At 45.0% G+C, this 13,338-nt stretch overlaps 1 protein-coding gene across 1 annotated transcript in view; it reads left to right on the top strand.

Moving 5' to 3' along the window:
- LOC124716713 (serine/threonine-protein kinase par-1-like) overlaps positions 1–13,338 on the top strand; it is a 461,973-nt gene that overhangs the window by 378,516 nt on the left and 70,119 nt on the right. Inside the window, exon 8 of the mRNA XM_047243255.1 lies at positions 6,184–6,503. Coding sequence (XP_047099211.1) covers positions 6,184–6,503 — 320 coding nt within the window. The remainder of the gene's footprint in view (positions 1–6,183; positions 6,504–13,338) is intronic.

The following is a 13,338-nucleotide window of genomic DNA, read 5'->3' on the forward strand; positions in this document are numbered from 1 at the left end:
TTACCTCGTGCTGGAGACTGAACTACGACTGTTAATACTTTAAAAAATATTGGGTATCCGAAAAATTGATATTTAAAAAAATCATTACTAGCTTTCAGTCTATCGAGAAAGGAAACGATGTATCGACGGTAAAAAATGGATGTAATAAACAATAATAATATCGATATTTTAAAAAAAATTATCGATTTCCTAAATATCGAGAAATTGAACCATACACTAAGTGACCAAAAGTATCCGGACACCTGGCTTAAAATGACCTAAAAGTTCGTGGCGCCCTCCATCGGTAATGCTGGAATTCAGTATGGTGTTGGCCCACCCTTACCCTTGATGACAGCTTCCACTCTCGCAGGCATACGTTCAGTCAGGTGCTGGAAGGTTTCTTGGGGAATGGCAGCCCATTCTTCACGGAGTGCTGCACTGAGCAGAGGTATCGAGGTCGGTCGGTGAGGCCTGGCAAGAAGTCGGCGTTCCAAAACATCCCAAAGGTATTCTATAGGAATCAGGTCAGGACTCTGTTTAGGCCAGTCCATTACAGGGACGTCATTGTCGTGTAACCACTCCGCCAGAGGCCGTGCATTATGAACAGGTGCTCGATCGTGTTGGAAGATGCAATCGCCATCCCCAGATCGCTCTTCAACAGTGGGAAGCAAGAAGGTGCTTAAAACATTAATGCAGGCCTCTGGTGTGATAGTGAGACGCAGAACAACAAGGGGTGAAAGCTCGCTCCATGAAAAACACGACCATACCATAACGCCACCGCCTCCGAATTGTACTGTTGGCACTACACGCTGGCAGATGACGTTCACCGGGCATTCGCCTTACCCACACCCTGCCATCGGATCGCCACATTGTGTGCAGTGATTCATCACTCCACAAAACGTTTTTCCACTGTTCAATCGTCCAATGTTTACGCTCCTTACACCAAGCGAGGCGTCGTTTGGCATTTACTGGCGTGATGTGTGGCTTATGAGCAGCCACTCGACCATGAAATCCGAGTTTTCGCACCTCCCTTCTAACTGTCATAGTACTTGCAGTGGATCCTGATGCAGTTTGAAATTCTTGTGTGATGGTCCGGATAGATGTCTACCTATGTCACATTACGACCCTCTTCAATTATCGCCGGTCTCTGTCAGTCAACGGACGAAGAGGCCTGTACGCTTTTGTGCTGTAGGTGTCCCTTGACGTTTCCACTTCACTATCACATCGGAAACAATGGACCTAGGTATGTTTAGAAGTGTGCAAATCTCGCGTACAGACAGATTACACAAGTGACATCCAATCACCTGACCACGTTCGAAGTCCGTGAGTTCCGCGGAGCGCCCCATTCTGCTCTCTCACGATGTCTAATGACTTCTGAGGTCGCTGATGTGGATTACCTGGCAGTGGATGGCAGCACAATGCTCCTATGATGAAAAACGTTTTTTTTTGGGGCATGTCTGGATACCTTTGATCACATAGTTTATATGTTCAGTATAAATGACGATGTACCTATCTATAAAAATATCAGCTGTGCATGTAAATGTACTGCCAGTTTTAAAGCTGTTTATTTAAGGTTTTGTTATTAGATATTCTGTACATCAACAAGCTAGCTGCCTGTTTATCCCCGGTAGAGAAAGAAATGAAAGGAAAACCAGTGACGTTCACGCTTGGCGATAACCACTTTGCCAACATGGTAAAATCATGTAAGTGGCACAACGAAAGGTGCCCGTTGCTTCCGTCGTTCGGTTTCGTAACATATTGCACTGGTCTGGAACACTTCATGCCGACTTCCCTCTTTATTTTCATTTCTGCAAACGCCAGCGACCTAGCAGCTGTAATGTCAAAATTGCATGGTGAAGTCTCTGTTAGTAGCGCCGAGCGCCGATTACGTCAGCATTTCCCCCTCAAATATCTTCGCCCACCGCATGGACCAATCTTGTAATTTCGATTTTTGTTCATCGTTTTCAACAACTGCTTTTGAAGAATGCTGATGTGAAGAAATTGCACAATAGTTGCGTTAAAAACTGTTTTTTTTAATGCAACTGGTGCCCTATTTGTTCACATCGGAAATCTTGTTATTCCGTTCACACTGCCATCAGCCTGTGCAATTGGACTTCTTCTTTGTGCCACCCATACTTGTCTCAGACGGTCAAAGAGAGATATTGGACGTAATGAAACCTTCACACAGTCAACGAAAATTATGTTCTACTACAATTTCAAAAGAACAGTTTCAAATATTTACTCGGTATTGTTATTTCTATGTAGATATATCGAGAAAAGTATTATCGGCGATATTTTTTAATACCTTTTGGACAAAATATCGATATATCGATATTTTATTAACAGCCCTAGAATGAACGCGCTCTGGACTCACTAAGACACACATTTAGTACTCTCATTGAATTCTCTTCTCAATCTTAGTTCGACCCTATGTTTGGATTGGGCTTTGGGTCTGTCTGTAAGCTAGGTCCCGGTTGGGCCCTGTATTTGTATTTGGGTTGGGCTCTGGGTTTTTGTTTGGGTTCAGTGGCATTCTTTGTGAGTCTGAGACAGACACCTACATCCACATACTGTCTCTTGCAGCGGGCAATACGTGAAACTACCCAGAAACATATATATATATATATATATATATATATATATATATATATATATATATATATATATATTACACAGCAATAAGAGACTAAGAACAATGGGGGCAACTAAATGCATTCGGAAGCAACACACGAGCTCCTGCGGACACGACATGACAGACGTGCGTATGTGCAACGTAACAATAATCTCCAAAGGGTGGACAGCGACACTCACAGTGACAGCGGAAACAGTGAAACAGAAGATGAACAGCAGGAGGAAGACGAAGATGTAATAGTAAATAAGAATAGGGTGCTGGCGATGTAGCCAAGAAAACACCAAGTGCTGTACACGGAAGAGCACCTAAATTTAATACATAGGATTAGGAATACTATTTCTCTACAACTAACCAAATTTTTTTGTGGTTACCAAATAAATTCGCCAACAATCGTGTAATTGAGATGTTTCGTTTTATTTTGACTACCAGTTTCTGCATTCCACATGCCATCTTCAGGTCACCATATGCATATCTCAAAATAAACGATACTGGGATACAGTGCCATATATTCCTCGATGTCGTGAATTCAATACCGTATCCCAAGGGATTCATTCGAAGACTTGATTGCGACTGCTATGGCACTATCTGACAATATCGTTTGGTTTTGAGAAATGGATATGGGCCTGAAGATAGCATAGTGGAAAGCACGAAACTGCTAGTGCAAATAAGAGCAACATCTCAATTACTTGACCAGCCAATGTGCGCATGTCTGTGAAGGACCAGCAGAGACGGAAACTTTTTTGTTGTGACTGGCGGACGACATCTCGAAGAAACCATTTCGAGATATTCACCACCAGTCAGAATCGGTGAGGGCACTAACAAATTTCTCCTCTCTCCTATCGTCTTTTTATATTCTTCGTAAAACAACAAAATTTTATTTATATTTCAGATTGAAATTATTATTTTAAAAAAGTATTATTCTTGTAAAATGTTGTAAATAAACAGAAAAGGAAAGACAACTGCAAAAAAGATGAAAAACGAAAACTATAAGATGTACGACCTGTTTTAAAACTTCGGGTATCAGGTCTGTAATTTGGCAATGAGTAAATAAATAACTCTGGGTTCAGTTTGTGCTCTGGATTCAGATTTGGCTGTGGGTTTGTTTGGTTGATTTGGGATAGGAGGCCAAACGACGAGGTCATCGGTCCCATCAGATTAAGGAAGGATGGGGAAGGAAGTGGACCGTGCCCTTTCAAAGCAACAATTCCAGCATTTGCCCGAAGCGATTTAGGGAAATCACGTAAAACCTACATCTACATTTATACTCCGCAAGCCACCCAACGGTGTGTGGCGGAGGGCACTTTACGTGCCACTGTCATTACCTTCCTTTCCTGTTCGAGTCGCGTATGGTTCGCGGGAAGAACGACTGCCGGAAAGCCTCCGTGCGCGCTCGAATCTCTCAAATTTTACGTTTGTGATCCCCTCGGGAGGTATAAGTAGGGGGAAGCTTTTGTGTTAGCAGAAGAGCCAACACCGTGTTACGAGTGGAGGCCGAAATGCACGCGTTTTAGCTCACGCAGGCTGGCGTGAGGAGGGAAGAACTATACTGACGTGAGGTCTGGAACATGACAAGGAATGAGAGTTCAGAAATCGGACATAATTAGTTTGATACTTAACTTTAATCCATTAATGAGGAACGTCGCTCTCGACGGTACATGTTCAGAAGACATATAGTAACTGAATATGGCGCCTTGCTATGTCGTAGCAAATGACGTAGCTGAAGCCTATGCTATACTGTCGTCTAGGCAAATGAGAACATATGTAGACAGCGAACCATCGCTAGCCAAGTCGGCTGTACAACTGGGGCGAGTGCTAGGGATTCTCTCTGGAAGAGACCTGCCGTGTGGCGGCGCTCGGTCTTCAATCACTGATAGTGGCGACATGCGGGTCCGACGTATACTAACGGACCGCGGCCGAGTTAAAAGCTACCACTAGCAAGTGTGGTGTCTGGCGGTGACACCACAGAAGCAATATAATCGATACCTCATGCAGAAACGCACCCTCTCGAAACCTGGACAGCAAGCTACACCGCGGTGCAGAGCGCCTCTCTTGCAGAGTCTGCCACTTGAGTTTGCTAAACATCTCCGTAACGCTATCATGCCTACCAAATAACCCTGTGACGAAACGCGCTGCTCTTCTTTGGATCTTCTCTACCTCCTCTGTCAACCCGACCTGGTACGGATCCCACACTGATGGGCAATACTCAAGTATAGGTCGAACGAGTGTTTTGTAAGGCACCTCCTTTGTTGATGGACTACATTTTCTAACAAGAGAACCTCCCCATCGCACCCCCGTCAGATTTAGTTATAAGTTGGCACAGTGGATAGGCCTAGAAAAACTGAACACAGATCAATCGAGAAAACAGGAAGAAGTTGTGTGGAACTAAGAAAAAAATAAGCAAAATATACAAAGTGAGTAGTCTATGCGCAAGATAGACAACATCAATGAGAGTGTCAGCTCAGGAGCGCAGTGGTCCCGTGGTTAGCGTGAGCAGCTGCGGAGCGAGAAGTTCTTGATTCAAGTCTCCCCTCGAGTGAAAAGTTTAATTTTTTATTTTCAGACAATTATCAAAGTTCAGGCACTCACACATAATCAACTTCGCTCTCCAAGATTCCAGGACATGTTCAGATTTGCTTGGACATATGCAGGATTTGACGGTCTACACACGGAAAAATTTGAAAACGTTAAAAACATAAGTTTTGACAGAGCACAGGGGAAACTGTGCGACTGTGAAACTGTTGCATTCATTTGTTGCAGTTTATGTGACAAACTCTTGTGTTTTCATCACTTTTTTGGGAGTGATTATCACATCCACAAGAAAACCTAAATCGGGCAAGGTAGAAGAATCTTTTCACCCATTCGCCAAGTGTACAAGTTAGGTGGGTCGACAACATATTCCTGTCATGTGACGCACATGCCGCCACCGGTGTGTATAGAATATATCAGACGTGTTTTCCTGTAGAGGAATCGGTATACCTATGACCTTGCGACCAAATGTTTTCGGTTGCCATTGGAGAGGTACGTCCTTTCGTCTACTAATCGCACGGCATTGCGGTGCGGTCGCAAAACACAGACACTAAACTTATTACAAGACGTCAGTGAACGAGCGGACAGATCATAAGTTTGCGAAAATAAACTTTTCACTCGAGGGAAGACTTGAACCAATGACCTCTCGTTTCGCAGCTGCTCGCGCTAACCACGGGACCACGGCGCTCCTGAGCTCACATTTGCATTGATGTTGCCTATCTTGCGCATGGACTACTCAGTTCGTATATTTTGCTTATTTTTTTCATAGTTCCACACAACTTCTTCCTGTTTCCTCGATTGATCAGTTTTTCAAGGCCTATCCACTGTGCCAAGTTATAACTAAATCTGAGGGGGGTGCGATGGGGAGGTTCCCTTGTAAGGACTCTCGCAATGAATCTCAACCTGGCACCCGGCTTACCAACAATCAGGACGGCTGGGCGGGGGTTTGAACCCTCTCGAATGCGAGTCAAGCGTGCTGACCACTGCGGCTGTGGCTTCGTGTCCGGGTGGTGTGTTCTGAGACGCGCTGTGTGTGGTGTGTGCAGTCTCTGCGCAGCGGCAGCTACGACCACCACGCGGCCATCTACCTGCTGCTGCTGGAGCGCCTGCGCCAGCACCGGTCGTCGCTGCCGCCGCTGGCCGCGCAGCAGCCGGAGCCTGGAGCGCTGCCGCCCGTCACGGCCGCCCCCGCCGCCGCCCCCGTGGCCGCCCCCGAGCGCCGCCGGCCGTCCGGCGTGGCGGAGCAGGCGGTGCGCAAGCTGGCGTCCGCCGCCGCCGCCGCGGGCGCCGGCGTGGGCGTGGACGCCGCGCGCCGCGCCAGCCTCGACCACCGCCACGACATCCTGCACGACCTCGCCGCCGCCAGGTGCGTGCTGCGTGCGTGTGCAAGCGCTGAGCGCGTGCTTCACTTGTCATGTTACTTATAATCAGTCTTGATTGCAGAATTTTTTATTCATGACCGGTTTCGGTTCATTCAGAACCATCTTCAGATCTGGTATTTCAATTACAGGAGTAACCCGTCCAAATCCAGCTGGATTTTGACGGGTTACTCCTGTAATTGAAATACCAGATCTGAAGATGGTTCTGAAAGAACCGAAACCGGTCATATGAATAAAAAATTTTGCAGTCAACACTGATTATAAGTAACATTATAAAATCACTGATTGCTGTTAACCCAATCAGACATTATGTCTGTTTTTACAAATGTTACACTTGTGTTCAGAAAAAAAACACACACAGAACGCTTTGAGCGACTACAGATAGGACGTTCATATTCACAGGGCCTGTACGTCAGTATCTTCTTCAGTAGCGCTACAGCCCTAGGTGAGCCTTGGCTTCTCCGACAATCTTCCTCCACACTTCTCGGTTATTAGCTGCTCTTTTCCACCCCCGGACTCCCGTATTGGTGATATCGATTATTACCTCATCGATCCATCTTCTTCTAGGTCTCCCTTTTCGCCTAACTGAATGGATCATACCTTTCATCATTTTCTTTGGAATTCTATCCTCTGCCATTCTCTCCAAGTGTCCTAGCCATCGTATTCGCTGTGATTTCACAAATTTTACTATGTCCCTGCCTTGTATTAACTTTTGCGATTCGGCATTGTAGCATATTCTCCAGCCTTCTTCCTCCCTTATTGGCCCATAGATTTTGCGTAGAATTTTTCGCTCGATGCTTCTTAGTGCATTTTTATCGTGTTCTGTCAACGTCCATACCTCTGAGCCGTGTGTGATAACTGAGCGGACTAGGGAATTATACAGGGTGTTACAAAAAGCTACGGACAAACTTTCAGGAAACATTCCTCACACACAAAGAAAGAAGGTATGTTATTAGGACATGTGTCCGGAAACGCTTACTTTCCATGTTAAAGCTCATTTTATTACTTCTCTTCAAATCACATTAATCATGGAATGGAAACACACAGCAACAGAACGTACCAGCGTGACTTCAAATACTTTGTTACAGGAAATGTTTAAAATGTCCTCCGTTAGCGAGGATACATGCATCCACTCACCGTCGCATGGAATCCCTGATGCGCTGATGCAGCCCTGGAGAATGGCGTATTGTATCACAGCCGTCCACAATACGAGCACGAAGATTCTCTACATTTGGTACCGCGGTTGCGTAGACAAGAGCTTTCAAATGCCCCCATAAATGAAAGTCAAGAGGGTTGAGGTCAGGAGAGCATGGAGGCCATGGAATTGGTCCGCCTCTACCAATCCATCGATCACCGATTCTGTTGTTGAGAAACGTACGAACACATCGACTGAAATGTGCAGGAGCTCCATCGTGCATGAACCACATGTTGTGTCGTAAAGGCATATGTTCTAGCAGCACAGGTAGAGTATCCCGTATGAAATCATGATAACGTGCTCCATTGAGCGTAGGTGGAAGAACATGGGGCCCAATCAAGACATCACCAACAATGCCTGCCCAAACGTTCACACAGGAAATCTGTGTTGATGACGTGATTGCACAATTGCGTGCGGATTCTCGTCAGCCCACACATGTTGATTGTGAAAATTTACAATTTGATCACGTTGGAATGAAGTCTCATCCGTAAAGAGAACATTTGCGCTGAAATGAGGATTGACACATTGTTGGATGAACCATTCGCCGAAGTGTACCCGTGGAGGCCAATCAGCTGCTGATGGTGCCTGCACATGGTACGGAAATAACTGGTTCTCCCGTAGCACTCTCCATATAGTGACGTGATCAACGTTACCTTGTACAGCAGCAACTTCTCTGACGCTGACATTAGGGTTATCGTCAACTGCACGAAGAATTGCCTCGTCCATTGCAGGTGTCCTCGTCGTTCTAGGTCTTCCCCAGTCGCGAGTCATAGGCTGGAATGTTCCGTGCTCCCTAAGACGCCGATCAATTACTTCGAACGTCTTCCTGTCGGGACACCTTCGTTCTGGAAATCTGTCTCGATACAAACGTACCGCGCCACGGCTATTGCCTCGTGCTAATCCGTACATCAAATGGGCATCTGCCAACTCCGCATTTGTAAACATTGTACTGACTGCAAAACCACGTTCGTGATGTACACTAACCTGTTGATGCTACGTACTGATGCGCTTGATGCTAGTACTGTAGAGCAATGAGTCGCATGTCAACACAAGCACCGAAGTCAACATTACCTTCCTTCAATTGGGCCATCTGGCGGTGAATCGAGGAAGTACAGTACATACTGACGAAACTAAAATGAGCTCTAATATGGAAAATAAGCGTTTCCGGACACATGTCCACGTAATATATTTTCTTTATTTGTGTGTGAGGAATGTTTCCTGAAAGTTTGGCCGTACCTTTTTGTAACACCGTGTATGTTAGCAGTTTAGTTTTTCTTGTAACAAGGCTATTTTTGAGAAGCTGCGTATTTGCAAAGTAAGCTCTGTTTCCTACTTCTATTCTTTCCCTTATATCCTTTCCAATACTGTTATCTTTTGTTATTAGGGCTCCCATGTTGTTAAAAGAGGACGCTCGACTGAAGCATTTTCCAATGATGATTAGGTTTTTAGGGGTTCTTCTGACCTCGGATTGTAACATTACCATATATTTTGTTTGATTTTCATTTACTATGAGGCCAATTTTTAAGGCTTCTGTTTCCATTATCCGGTATGTTTCTAGGAATGTATTGGTATTTCTTCCTACTATAGCAATGTCATCGGCGTATGCACATATCTGGCTAGTTTTCATAAATATGGTGCCTCTTTTGTATTTATTTACGACACTATGCAGGGCTATATTGAATGGTACAATGGAGAGACTATCCCCTTGCTTTACACCTTTATTAAAATCAAAGCTTTGACTTGTTCTGCTAAGTACCTTTACTTTTGCTCTTGTCTCCGTCATTGTAATTCTGATTAGTCTTATTAATTTAGCACATATATCAACTTCTTTCAGTACTCTGTATAGTTCTTGCCGATTTATGCTGTCAAAGGCTTGTTTGAAATCGATGAGTAGGAAATGCAAATCTATATCATATTCATAGAACTTTTCCATCATTTGTCATCACAAATATTTGATCAGTTGTTCCTCTGCCAGGTCGAAAGCCACACTGATATTCCCCCAGAATGCCTTCTGCACAGTTCTGTATCCTTTCATTTAATACACTTGTGAAGATCCTATAAGCTGTACTTAGCAGTGTTACACCTCTATACTTTTCACATGCTGTTCTGTCCCCTTTCTTATAAATGGGGACTATTATTCCAATTTTCCAATTATCTGGCATAGTTTCTGTTTCCCATATATCTGATATTAATGTGTGCAGTTCCTTTATTACAGCCTCACCACCAGTTTTTATTAATTCAGCAATTATGCTGTCTTCCCCAGGGGCTCGATTGTTTATTGACTTGTGCACAGCCTCTTGCAGTGTTGGCTTTCTTGTCTCATTGGTTTCATTGTCTACTTCCAGCTCCAATCTTCCCTCTTGTGCAGCTGTTTCTTCATCTTCTAGGCTGGTGCTTAGTGTATCTTTGAAATACTCTGCCCATCTTCCCACTATTTGTTCTTCCTCCCTTATCATTTTCCCATCTTTACTGGAACAGGCCATTGTTTCTGGTTGGAATCTATTCTTCATTTTGCCTAGGGCATGATAGAACTTTCTTATTTCACTCTGTTCCTTTACTTCTTCTAGTTGTTGAAATTTCTTCTTTTTCCACTCTTTTCTTTCTCTTGCACAGTCTGTTAGCTCTTCTCCTTAATTCTCTATATTGTCCCACATTATTTCTGGTTTCTCTCTGTAGCACTTTTGTTCTTGCCCTGTTCTTTTCCTCTATTGCTGACCTGCAATCTTCATCAAACCATGTACGTCAGTATGTTCTGAACAAATTACGAGGGCCACTCCAGAAGAAATGGACACTATTTTTTTTAATCCATCTTTTATTCTACTTGTTTGAAAGTTTTACAGTGTATAGATAAATCCTTTAGGAACAATACTTTCATTTCTCCACATAATTTCCATCCCTCTCAACTACCTTACACCATCTTGGAACCAGCGCCTGTATACCCACACGGTAAAATTCAGGACCAACCTGTTGGAGCCACTGTTTGGCAGCGTGCACAAGAGAGTCATCATCTTCAAACCTTGTTCCACGAAGAGTCTTTCAGTTTCCCAAAGAGATGATAGTCACATGGAGTCAGGTCAGGACTGTAAGGCGATGGTTCAGTGTTGTCGATCCGAGTTTCGTGATCGCTTCCACGGTTTTTTTAATTACATGTCGCCGTGCATTGTCGCGCAACAGCAAAACATCCTGCTTTTGCCGACGTGGTCGAACACAACTCAGTCCAGCTTGAAGTTTCTTCAGTGTCGTCACATATGCATCAGAATTTATGGTGGTTCCACTTGGCATGATGTCCACAAGCAAGAGTCCTTCGGAATCGAAAAACACCGTAGCCATAACTTTTCCAGCAGAAGGTGTGGTTTTGAATTTTTTTTCTTGGGTGAGCGTTCTCGCTTCCCACGCCCGGGTTCCCGGGATGGATTTCCGGCGGGGTCAGGGATTTTCTCTGCCTCGTGATGACTGGGTGTTGTGTGATGTCCTTAGGTGAGTTAGGTTTAAGTAGTTCTAAGTTCTAGCGTACTGATGACCTTAGCAGTTAGTCCGATAGTGCTCAGAGCCATTTGAACCATTATTTTTGCAACTCGTTCTGGGATAGCGATTTAGTGTTATAGAGGATTTAGATAATAAGGATGCTTGATTGTATCGTGTAGCTTTTCATATTTACTAACTCGTCTCTGTCTTCTGTCGACCTGTACCAATTACAGACCTATCGAATCGTGACATCCTAATGCAGACCTAGCGCTGTTGTTGCAACACCACACAGCACCTGTTCAGCTCCAGTTATCGTTTGCAAGAGAGCGCCTTCTCAGTTTGAGGAGACTCTCTTGCGCAGAGCATCCCGGGAAGGCGGCGGGCGTTTGACGCGTGGCGGCAGGGGCCACGGAATCGGATGCAGCTGTTGACCCCAATCTGGACCGCCGGCGAGGCGCACGCCTGATTGGCCCCGTTCGGCGCCGTCTGACCAGTGACCAGTCGAACGATCGGGTGAAAGCCTCCTCTACAATGACCGACGGCTCAAGATTCCAAAGACCACTCGTCAAGCTGCTTGCTCTCCCTGGGGGAAACTCATAAGGGAAAATCCCCATCGCACCCCTCTCATAGCGGGTGGTAACTATTCAGGGTGTTACAAAAAGGTACGGCCAAACTTTCAGGAAACATTCCTCACACACAAATAAAGAAAAGATGTTATGTGGACATGTGTCCAGAAATGCTTATTTCCATGTTAGAGCTCATTTTAGTTTCGTCAGTATGTACTGTACTTCCTCGATTCACCGCCAGTTGGCCCAATTGAAGGAAGGTAATGTTGACTTCGGTGCTTGTGTTGACATGCGACTCATTGCTCTACAGTACTAGCATCAAGCGCATCAGTACGTAGCATCAACAGGTTAATGTTCATCACGAACGTGGTTTTGCAGTCAGTGCAATGTTTACAAATGCGGAGTTGGCAGATGCCCATTTCATGTATGTATTAGCACGGGGCAATAGCCGTGGCGCGGTACGTTTGTATCGAGACAGATTTCCAGAACGAAGGTGTCCCGACAGGAAGACGTTCGAAGCTATTGATCGGCGTCTCAGGGAGCACGGAACATTCCAGCCTATGACTCGCGACTGGGGAGACCTAGAACGACGAGGACACCTGCAATGGACGAGGCAATTCTTCGTGCAGTTGACGATAACCCTAATGTCAGCGTCAGAGAAGTTGCTGCTGTACAAGGTAACGTGGATCACGTCACTGTATGGAGAGTGCTACGGGACAACCAGTTGTTTCCGTACCATGTGCGGGCACTATCAGCAGCTGATTGGCCTCCACGGGTACACTTCTGCGAATGGTTCATCCAACAATGTGTCAATCCTCATTTCAGTGCAAAGGTTCTTCTTACGGATGAGGCTTCATTGCAACGTGATCAAATTGTAAATTTTCACAATCGACATGTGTGGGATGACGAGAATCCGCACGCAATTGTTCAATCACGTCATCAACACAGATTTTCTGTGAACGTTTGGGCAGGCATTGTTGGTGATGTCTTGATTGGGCCCCATGTTCTTCCACCTACGCTCAATGGAGCACGTTATCATGATTTCATACGGGATACTCTACCTGTGCTGCTAGAACATGTGCCTTTACAAGTACGACACAACATGTGGTTCATGCACGATGGACCTCCTGCACATTTCAGTCGATGTGTTCGTACGTTTCTCAACAACAGAATCGGTGATCGATGGATTGGTAGAGGCGGACCAATTCCATGGCCTCCACGCTCTTCTGACCTCAACCCTCTTGACTTTCATTTATGGGGGCATTTGAAACCTCTTGTCTACAAAACCCCGGTACCAAATGTAGAGACTCTTCGTGCTCGTATTGTGGACAGCTGTGATACAATACGCAATTCTCCAGGGCCGCATCAGCGCATCAGGGATTCCATGCGACGGAGTGTGGATGCATGTATCCTCGCTAACGGAGGACATTTTGAACATTTCTTGTAACGAAGTGTTTGAAGTCACGCTGGTACGTTCTGTTGCTGTGTGTTTCCATTCCATGATTAATTTGATTTGAAGAGAAGTAATAAAATGAGCTCTAACAAGGAAAGTCAGCGTTTCTGGACACATGTCCACATAACATACCTTCTTTCTTT

Source organism: Schistocerca piceifrons, chromosome 9 (genome assembly GCF_021461385.2).
Source record: "Schistocerca piceifrons isolate TAMUIC-IGC-003096 chromosome 9, iqSchPice1.1, whole genome shotgun sequence".
NCBI classification, from domain to species: Eukaryota; Metazoa; Arthropoda; class Insecta; order Orthoptera; family Acrididae; genus Schistocerca; species Schistocerca piceifrons.